The sequence below is a fragment of the Ranitomeya variabilis genome, chromosome 5 (assembly GCF_051348905.1).
Source record: "Ranitomeya variabilis isolate aRanVar5 chromosome 5, aRanVar5.hap1, whole genome shotgun sequence".
In the NCBI taxonomy this organism is placed as follows: Eukaryota; Metazoa; Chordata; class Amphibia; order Anura; family Dendrobatidae; genus Ranitomeya; species Ranitomeya variabilis.
The window spans coordinates 28,511,099-28,522,034 of record NC_135236.1 but is presented as its reverse complement, the minus strand read 5'-3'; the positions used below and the strand labels follow the sequence as shown (position 1 = coordinate 28,522,034).

The following is a 10,936-nucleotide window of genomic DNA, read 5'->3' as shown; positions in this document are numbered from 1 at the left end:
ATTCAGGAGCTAAGGCAAGGTACGTGGCCCTAGCGTCTTCACCATCAGAAGTAATCCAGGGAACAAGGCGAGCTAGGGCACCCCGAGCGTTAGGGATAGGGAAGGTGCCCCTGGTCCCAGGACACCTGACAACAGAGTCGTGACACTATGGATGAATTATTGTAAGAGCAGAGAGACCATGGATTCTTTACTGTGAGAGCAGTGAGATTACATATTCTTCACGGTAAGAGCAACGAGACCATGGATTCTTTACTGTACAAGCAGCAAGTATGGAACTCTTTACCACATGATGTGGTAATGGTCAATTCCCCTGACAAGCTGATTAATATATTACAGGTTATGGGGCACTAGATTCTGTGATGTATGTTGACCTCAGAAGTCTGATTGCCATAAGTCGAGTCAGAAAGGAATATTTCCCCTAACATGGGGCAATTAAAATCTGCTTCCTGGGGTACCTGCCTTCCCATAGGTGAACACATTAGGATTATAGGTTGAAGTCGATGGATTTGCGTCTTTTTCAACCTTAACGACTGATTTACTTGGAATCGCTCAGCTATGGGACAGGCTGAGGCGGGACTAGCCCCCTGCCCCATACCATCTTATATTGTCCATGTCTTAATGACTATAAATGGACTTCCTCTTCATATTATATGCTTTTCAGCCATCTGCCAGTTATTTGTACCACCTTGTCCTTGTACCCCCCCATTTTGTACTGCATTGTCCTTGTACATCCACCAATCTCTATTAAATGACCTTATCCATTAACATTTCCTCTTAATTTTCCCATGTGAATAAAAGTATGGGTGACAATCATCAAACATAGAAAACCTGACGATCTGACAGTGATGTTCTTCCATGTTCTGTATGCCGGAGGCTACAAAGCCTGCAGAGCGGAGCGAGACAAGGGAAGAAATAAAGAAAGTCGCCCCTCATCAGCCCCCCGTCAGAGAAGAACGGAGGCTTCCATCTGCTGAAATATCTTTTTATTTACATTAGCTGTAAAGTAAATCTCCTATAAATACAATATGAGCATTATCGCAGCTGGAAAACCAGTTCTTCAACACTGGGAGAAGACTTACGACAAACGCGCTTTATTAAAAAAAAAAAAAAAAACACATTAAAGTTTTATTTAAAAAAAACAAAAACGCCACCTCACTTCTGCATGTACAGATTATGTAGGCGCCCCTTGGTTAATTACATAAATGTGGGAAGTTACATTTTTGAGACAGAACAGTGCAGGAAGAGAAGACAAAAAAAAATCACATCTAAACATGGCGGCTTATAGCTGCACCAAGTGAGGCACTCGCTAATGATCATAAATCATGTTCTCTATTGGCACCGAGGCACTCGCTAATGATCATAAATCATGTTCTCTTTTGGTAGTTTTAACCCCTTCCCAACCAGGGAGTTTTCTTTTTGTGCTTTCATTTTATCCTCTTCTCCTACCAAGAACCCCAATTTTTATTTTTTATTTCAGTCCACATCGCCGGATGAGTTGTAGTTTTAAATACCAAATTTAATTTACCACATTTGGTGCAGTGGATAAAAACAAAAAAAATTTTTTTTTTGCAGATTGGACCTCGACACCTGGGGGTTTAGCAGCAGCAAATGAGAGATGCTGGCTGTATAAGAGAGCCGGTATCTGCCAAGTAAGCTGTGGACTCAGCTAATCAGCCAGCCATATACACTGGCCCCCATCTTATGTTGGGAAAGGTTAGGAAATCCCATGGGGATTACTCTTTGAGCCATGGAAGCTTCTTCCCTTTTTAACTTCACATAGTAGATTGGCTTTAGTTGCAGAATTTCAGCCTTTGGCATGGCACACAACTTACAATTGGCCAAAACTCCGAGAGGGTCGCCATGTCATGAGATTAACCAACAATATCCAGTCCACTCAGAAGCAGCGAGCATCTACTAAACTGAGTCGTAAATATGTAGCTGTCATCCTGGAACGATGACGCAACCCCATCCAAACAAAACAGCCTCTGCTCCGGACAGGTTTATGATCTTCATCCACTTCTCAGCCAAAAATGTTCTCGCTGAACAAACAGAATTACTGGGTTGTGATCCACCATTGTCTCCTCACACAACACCACCAGGTCCCCTAACAACCTGCGATCAACAAGTCTCAAAATATTTATCTGGGGTCCAGTGACTTAATGAATAGTCTGGACAAAACCTCATTGTCCGGCCCTTTATGAGGGATTAATCATTGAGACGACTGTCGAAAATCATTGCCGCCACCCCCGAAAGTAAAATAAAGTGTTGCGTAAAGAGTGGTGCGATTCGGATGAGGATTTCACTGCGAAGGTGTAAAGACAAGTGGATGACAGCCTGAAAAACAGGTCTCATGATGCCCGTTACTAATTGTGATCCAAGACAAACGAACCACCTGAGAAGAGGAGAAAAAATAACAATGATTATTGGCAAAATGAATTTTGCACTTGACACTAAAGCCGAGTGTACATGGGGGGATCAGGTGGAGATCGGATGAGGAGGACGAAAGTCTCTGACACAAACATTGAAGAATTACACGTAGATTCCATTTATTCAGTGGGTGCAACATAAACCGGAGAAGACAGTGATAACGGCCGGCAGACAAGGAGAGAGGACTCGGGCACCAGCTGGTTATCGGTGCAGGATCCGAGTCATTGACGTTAGATGAGTTCAGCGGCGAGATCCAGTGACTGTAAATTCTGGCATAATTATGTGTGTGATTAGTGTGCAGGGTAACGAGAACGAGGACTTAAGCGCCACTTTTTTTTCCCTTTATTTGGATTTGGAAATGGCCAAACCAATGAGGCCTGCGAGACCGGCAACTCCCAGAGCCATTCCACCAACGATGGCCATGCCGACAAGACCCTCTGAAAGAGAAGCAGAAGACAAGTGAGCGTCATCTGTATTTCCTAACCTGGCAAGTTCTTGCCCCAAATCCTTACTCTTCTCTGTACTCGATATATTCCTGACCTTCATCTCTGCCACCCAACACAATCACTCCTTTCCTTTACTTCTTCTTTACAAATTCTTGCCCTTCTTTAACTCTTCTGTTCACTAGACACATAAAATCCTTTTACTTAACTCCAGAAGAATGTTTTAAGCATCTAGGACTGGGGTCATCCGTGGCAGGCTGGGGCAGTGTTCACTTTTCCATTGGCAACCTTCTGCCCAGCATCTTCCACCAGTTAGTAGACATCAGAGATGTCGCAAAAGGCTAGTAAGCAACAAAGGTGCCCAAGATGCCGGGAAGAGGATTGCTGGCACAGAAGAGAACACTGCCCTAATCCAGTCACCGCTGAGGTCTTAACTAGACCTTGGACCCCTACAATTCTTCTTGACTTGACCAGACACGTTTACATATTCCAGTCATTACTCTCTACACCAAATACATCCCTACCCTCCACTTTACCATTTCTGTACCAAACACAGTCACAACGATCCGATTCTCCGCTCCGTTCCAGAGGAATTTCTCGAGCAATTACCTTTTTGCATCTTCTTATCGATGATCTTCTCCAGCTCCAGGGCTTGTGTGTTCTTTGGTTCTTTACTGAGAAGAGTCCTTACGTACTTCAACGCCTTCTCATATTCCTAAGGACAGAGCTATAGTCATCACCTATCAGACATTACTCCACCGGCAGCCAATAGCGGCAAGAAACCCCTAAAGTTCCTGGAGGTCAGTCGGAGGCCGGCGTACACTAACCTTTAATCTGTAGTGAGCCACGGCCAGGTAGAACAGGTAGTCTCGCTGCTCGTCTTTATTGCCCTTTGGTAAGAGATCTTAAAAAGGAAACAAAGCTGCAGATTCAGGATGTTTATGGCTTGATAAGTGTTGGAACACTGCAAATTTCAGAAAACCCACCCACCATCTACCATCTGGCAGATACAACACAACATTGCCAGCAGGCAAACCGTCTGTGGCTTCCTGCACTGTGTTTTACGCTAGATCTCATGAATCTCTACAAGCCCGAACCTAAATAATCTCAAAATATATCGGTTGACCAGGATACTCGAAAATAAACAGAAAAGTGCCAGCCGGTGGTGCGCTCACCTTCCAGAAGCAATGCCCCTTTCTGGATGTCGGCCGTGTACTTGCTGCGAATCAAGCACCAGGCGTACTCGAACTGCGTGCTCTTGCTCAGCGATCCGGCGGACAGTTCGGCCAGATACTTCTTCTCAAACCTCTGCAAAATGCAATGACACAAGGAGCGGGCGTGAGGAGGCAAACTCGTGAAAATGAAGAAGAGGTGGTCGCTCTTCCTAATTGCTGTTTCGCCTTCTTACAAAAGTCACTAACGGGTTTTAGTGTAAATTGTGGCGGTATTTATGTCGCTCTGCTATAACGGCGGCGCTGGCGACCCCATTTAACCATTTTTGCCTTCACCATCTTCCCATACATGAAGGACGGAGGAAGCGAGAATCCCTAGAGGTCAAATGAGTGGTCACACATCGCACTTGTCAGGGCTGCGTTACCCTATGCGACCCTACAACGTCACCTCCAATTATAGAGAAAAGCAGCAAGAAAAAAAAAAGAAAAAAGTAAAAATTAGTACGAAAAAACTAATTTGCCTCTGACGCAGTGACATTATCCAGGGCATGTCATATCATAGTCTCCATGCGGAATGGTGGAAACCATTTTTTTTTATACATTAAGATAATGAGTTTTAAACTGTTTTTCTTCCGCACAATTAAACGCCAATATTGCTTTAAGAAAAAAACAAAACCAAGAACTTCGTAGTAAGAATGTCAAAATAATAAATAAAGTTGGAAACACCTTGCTGATTCTTAAGACCTAGAAGTCGAAATAAATATTTTACAGCAGACTAAAAATACAATTTTTGAGGCAAATTTTTGGCCAAGGAGAACTCAATGTGTGTTATTTTTAAGGCTTCGTTGAGACGTCCGTTTTTCACAGACAGAACAAGTGCCTCCGTGAGGCATGTCACATACCCCCGTGAGGCATGTCACGTACCCCAAACACTGATGTCTACATGAGGCATTCGAGTTGCGCAGGAAGATATACAGGACCCTGATTGAGCGGCTACAAGGGTGGGCTGGGACAGCCGGAGCAGAGCCCTGTGGACCACCTACTGCTCCCTGCTGGTGTCCTTTGCGCCTATTTTCTGGTCAGTAGAGCCACCCTGTAAGTCACGCTGCTGGGTCGGCTAATCAGAAACAGATGCCGGGGACATCGGCAGGGAGGAGGATTGCCGGGCTCTGGTTCGGCGGCCGCCTGATCAGGGTCATCTTCAGAAAACACAAAAGAAGCTAAGAGTTTGTGCAGGGAGACCTTCTTATCAGATCTGGTGATGTTTCCATACGACGGCACGTCTTCACCGATCACACCCCATCATATGTATATTGTGTCCTACAAAACCTGAACTTGACGAGTGCCTTGGGACCAGAGCCACCCGACTAATGGAATACAGTTCTTTACAGGCAGCAAAATTCAAGGTCAGCCCCACCAGAAACACCTTTACCAGGAGATGGTACCTGCCAGAACACTGGCACCACACTTCAGGGGCACCATACGAGCCAACTTATCACAAGCATCTGGTCAGACCTCTGGCATGTATTGTTTCCATACAATCAGATGGATGAATGCCAACAACAAGCAAAAGTCCCGACACCATGGCACCATCCACGCTTCCAAAATCCAGGCCAACACTACAAGCTTGGGCCCAGTCACACGTCAGTAATACGCCGGGGCTAGAGAACCAGGAGGCTGTAGACACAAGGCAACGGGCAAATCAGGAGGCTCCTCCGCACCACAGCTCCTATGGGTGGGATAAACAACCAACATTTCCCAGTGTTGGGCCATGATGTCCGGTCTGGCCCATAAGGAAGAAGTGCCATATGTGGTCAGAAGATGAGGGCTAGGACATAGCTCGATTTTGTGATCTCCAGGCCCTTTGATGACCCTAATTATTACGGACGACAATGGATGGAGGCTGCTAGTTTGAGTCTGGCTGCGGTTCAGCCTCTTAGTCCATGACCAATAATAGCTGAGAAGTTGTCCCCGAGTTATCAAAGATCCACACCTTCGGCTCCTTGTACCCAATCTACTGCCCTCGTGAAGCAGCTGAGCTATATGTATCTGTTGATTACAGACAACAGCAAAAACTATAATTAGTGATAGGGAATCAAACAAGACACAAAACCCCATCAGACAGTGAGAGAACGTGCACCTCCATTGCCAGCGCAAGACAGATGTTTGTCACGAGGCAACATTTCAGCGTCCCCTGCCTGCCAGCTGCATCCCCTGCCTGCCAGCGGCGTCCTCAAATCAGAGATAGGAAGCTGCAGAGGAGGTCAAGCTGTACATGTGCCAAAAAACGGCGTCAGGAGCCAGGAACGATCACTGGTCTACTGTCAGATCATTTATGGGAAAGTAGTAAATGAGGACACTGTGTTATCATCTCGTGGAGAAGACAAGTGATCGAGCCGCTCAGATCTCGCTGTAAATCTGCAGAAATCCCACCAAGAAACCAAGTGAGCTACGTGCAGGTTCTGCTCCAGGGCCACCGCAGATGTCACAACTGTACAGGGCGAAGAGTCGGTGGGCATCAGTGTAATGCCTATGATGCGCCTCTCAGAGAATTTGGGACACTCGAGTGCTGATAGTTTTTGTTTTACTAAACCAAAGACCCCTTCAACAGTGCAGCATGAGGGCAGCGTGAACACCTGGCTGAGCCCCGTCCTCGGTGAGGGTTACACATACAAAACGGCGGTCAGTGCAAGTGATGACACGCCGTCTTCACCTACAGACACAAGGTAGGGGGGCTTTGTGCAGAAAGTAGATGGGGGCCAGGAGAGAAGGAGCAGGAGAAATGAAAGGTCAAAAAGGCGCAAGGAGGGAAGGACACACCCTGTATCCGCTGCCCAGAGAGCGTGAGCACCACACGTCCCAGAAGACACGGCAGCGGGAAGACGTGGAGCCCAGGAAACAGCTGACCGCAGCTCTCGCTGTGACTGGAGTAGACGCCGTGGCATCCACATGACGTAATACTGAGCACTTGCTTTGTATGTCTGTACAGGGGCTCGTTAAATCGGCCGCCCCCGGGGGATATCGTGGAGACAAGTGCCAGGAGACACAGGCCAGGGGTCCACAGGCAGGCGGCCAGGGGTCCACAGGCAGGCGGCCAGGGGTCCACAGGCAGGCGGCCAGGGGTCCACAGGCAGGCGGCCAGGGGTCCACAGGCAGGCGGCCAGGGGTCCACAGGCAGGCGGCCAGGGGTCCACAGGCAGGCGGCCAGGGGTCCACAGGCAGGCGGCCAGGGGTCCACAGGCAGGCGGCCAGGGGTCCACAGGCAGGCGGCCAGGGGTCCACAGGCAGGCGGCCAGGGGTCCACAGGCAGGCGGCCAGGGGTCCACAGGCAGGCGGCCAGGGGTCCACAGGCAGGCGGCCAGGGGTCCACAGGCAGGCGGCCAGGGGTCCACAGGCAGGCGGCCAGGGGTCCACAGGCAGGCGGCCAGGGGTCCACAGGCAGGCGGCCAGGGGTCCACAGGCAGGCGGCCAGGGGCCTCCATTAAGTCCGAGGGCTGACAATCTATCCTCCCCTGATACTCTCCACACTGCTGACAGTTTGTTACAATGTATCAGTGTAGAAATATTGCTCTCTCTTGACCTGACAACATGGAGCTCCTAGATCCTACAGCTGTGTGAGGACCTGGAGGAACAAGGAGCCGGCAGACATTACTGACGCTCTGACGCCACCTGCTGCCTCACCACAGGAGCTGCACTCAGATGTGACCACGGGAGCGCCGCTCTGCTCCTGGATGAGGGAGAGAAAGACGAGCGGAAAACCCTCCGTCCACCTCAGCGGGAACAGAGGACGGGCAAGGAAAGACCAGAGACGCTGGGATGGGTGGGAGCGCGACACCTGTACAGGAAACACTACGCAGACCCCATACAGGAGAACACAGGAGCCCCCCACACTGCGAGAGACCCCCAGCTCCACTGTGTCTGAGGCGGCAGACAGGAGAGCGCGGCAGGGAGCAGGAACACAAGGGAGCCCCCGGAGGCGCCACAGCTGTCACAGTCAGTATGGGGGGGCGGAGGTCACAGAGTCAGTATGGGGGGGCCACACAGTCAGTATGGGGGGCACGGAGGTCACACAGTCAGTATGGGGGGGCGCGGAGGTCACAGAGTGAGTATGGGGGGGCGGAGGTCACAGAGTCAGTATGGGGGGGCGCGGAGGTCACACAGTCAGTATGGGGGGGCGCGGAGGTCACAGAGTGAGTATGGGGGGGCGGAGGTCACAGAGTCAGTATGGGGGGGCGCGGAGGTCACACAGTCAGTATGGGGGGGCGCGGAGGTCACAGAGTCAGTATGGGGAGGCCACACAGTCAGTATGGGGGGGGGAGGTCACAGTCAGTATGGGGGGGCGGAGGTCACACAGTCAGTATGGGGGGGCGGAGGTCACAGTCAGTATGGGGGGGCGGAGGTCACAGTCAGTATGGGGGGGCGGAGGTCACAGAGTCAGTATGGGGGGGCGCGGAGGTCACACAGTCAGTATGGGGGGGCGCGGAGGTCACAGAGTCAGTATGGGGAGGCCACACAGTCAGTATGGGGGGGGGGGGGAGGTCACAGTCAGTATGGGGGGGCGGAGGTCACACAGTCAGTATGGGGGGGCGGAGGTCACAGTCAGTATGGGGGGGCGGAGGTCACAGTCAGTATGGGGGGGCGGAGGTCACAGTCAGTATGGGGGGGCGGAGGTCACAGTCAGTATGGGGGGGCGGAGGTCACAGTCAGTATGGGGGGGGGAGGTCACACAGTCAGTATGGGGGGGGAGGTCACACAGTCAGTATGGGGGGGGAGGTCACACAGTCAGTATGGGGGGGCGGAGGCCACACAGTCAGTATGGGGGGACGGAGGTCACAGTCAGTAAGGGGGGGCGGAGGTCACAGTCAGTATGGGGGGGGCGGAGGCCACACAGTCAGTATGGGGGGGGCGGAGGTCACAGTCAGTATGGGGGGGCGGAGGCCACACAGTCAGTATGGGGGGGGCGGAGGTCACAGTCAGTATGGGGGGGCGGAGGCCACACAGTCAGTAAGGGGGGCGGAGGTCACAGTCAGTAAGGGGGGGCGGAGGTCACAGTCAGTATGGGGGGGCGGAGGTCACAGTCAGTATGGGGGGGCGGAGGTCACAGTCAGTATGGGGGGGCGGAGGTCACAGTCAGTATGGGGGGGCGGAGGTCACAGTCAGTATGGGGGGGGGAGGTCACACAGTCAGTATGGGGGGGGAGGTCACACAGTCAGTATGGGGGGGGAGGTCACACAGTCAGTATGGGGGGGCGGAGGCCACACAGTCAGTATGGGGGGACGGAGGTCACAGTCAGTAAGGGGGGGCGGAGGTCACAGTCAGTATGGGGGGGGCGGAGGCCACACAGTCAGTATGGGGGGGGCGGAGGTCACAGTCAGTATGGGGGGGCGGAGGCCACACAGTCAGTATGGGGGGGGCGGAGGTCACAGTCAGTATGGGGGGGCGGAGGCCACACAGTCAGTAAGGGGGGCGGAGGTCACAGTCAGTAAGGGGGGGCGGAGGTCACAGTCAGTATGGGGGGGGAGGTCACACAGTCAGTATGGGGGGGGAGGTCACACAGTCAGTATGGGGGGGCGGAGGTCACACAGTCAGTATGGGGGGGCGGAGGTCACACAGTCAGTATGGGGGGGGAGGTCACACAGTCAGTATAGGGGGACGGAGGTCACAGTCAGTATGGGGGGGGCGGAGGTCACAGTCAGTATGGGGGGGGAGGTCACACAGTCAGTATGGGGGGGGAGGTCACACAGTCAGTATAGGGGGACGGAGGTCACAGTCAGTATGGGGGGGGCGGAGGTCACAGTCAGTATGGGGGGGGAGGTCACACAGTCAGTATGGGGGCGGAGGCCACACAGTCAGTATAGGGGGACGGAGGTCACAGTCAGTATCGGGGGGCGGAGGTCACAGTCAGTATGGGGGGGCGGAGGCCACACAGTCAGTATGGGGGGGGCGGAGGTCACAGTCAGTATGGGGGGGCGGAGGTCACACAGTCAGTATGGGGGCGGAGGCCACACAGTCAGTATAGGGGGACGGAGGTCACAGTCAGTAAGGGGGGGCGGAGGTCACAGTCAGTAAGGGGGGGCGGAGGTCACAGTCAGTAAGGGGGGGCGGAGGTCACAGTCAGTAAGGGGGGGCGGAGGTCACAGTCAGTATGGGGGGGCGGAGGTCACAGTCAGTATGGGGGGTCACACAGTTAGCGGGGGGGGCAGAGGTCCCTTTCTAGTGGCGGTGGATCTCTCCTGATATCGGGTGGGGGTCACTCTCGGCCTCACTGTTGGGGCTGCCGCCTCGGGCAGGGCTGTCTGTGTACGGAGCTCAGCGGTGATGACGCGCTGTGTGATCGGCGTCCTGCGGTTTTGTGGCCATAACTCCTCCCTCCCTGTAGTGACATCAGACACAGCAATGACGTCACAGCTCCACATACGGCGAGTCGCCGCCATGACGTTATCTCCCGCTCACCATCAGATCGTCCACGGCCACCAGATCGTCCAGCACGGCCTCCATCCTGGCGGACTGCGGCCCCACACCCGTTACTTCCCGTCACGAGTGTCCCCACCTCCCAGCGTCTGCGCCGCCATCTTTGCTGTGGGCAAGGTCTATATAATACAGCAGCTCAGTGCTGGCAGACTGACAGTCGCGGCGTCATGACGTCACGAGAACGCGTCAGATTTAAAGGGGTAATTTCCATCTTACCGCAAGAGGGAAAGACGTCACTATTAACCCTGTAGTGGCCGAGCCGCCGCCACTGCTCCCACAGGTTCCATCTTCTCTCCGGGCAGTCCGGATCCGCGCGGGATTCTGTGCAGAGCTGTTATCTCTGTCAGATCTGGGGATTCATCCTTCATGTTCTGCGCAAAGATCGATTATTGGCAACTGTGACTGTAATAAATCATAATTTTA

General features: G+C 52.6%; 1 protein-coding gene across 1 annotated transcript; it reads right to left on the bottom strand.

Moving 5' to 3' along the window:
* Nucleotides 1-966: 966 nt before the first annotated feature.
* On the bottom strand, nucleotides 967-10,675 carry FIS1 (fission, mitochondrial 1). The gene is made up of 5 exons (XM_077261593.1): nucleotides 10,496-10,675; nucleotides 4,046-4,178; nucleotides 3,698-3,774; nucleotides 3,480-3,585; nucleotides 967-2,864 (listed from the first exon to the last, which is right to left on the bottom strand). Exons 1-5 carry the CDS (start codon nucleotides 10,538-10,540, stop codon nucleotides 2,770-2,772), a joined length of 456 nt encoding a protein of 151 aa, XP_077117708.1. The 5' UTR covers nucleotides 10,541-10,675; the 3' UTR covers nucleotides 967-2,769.
* Between the last annotated feature and the right edge of the window lie 261 nt (nucleotides 10,676-10,936).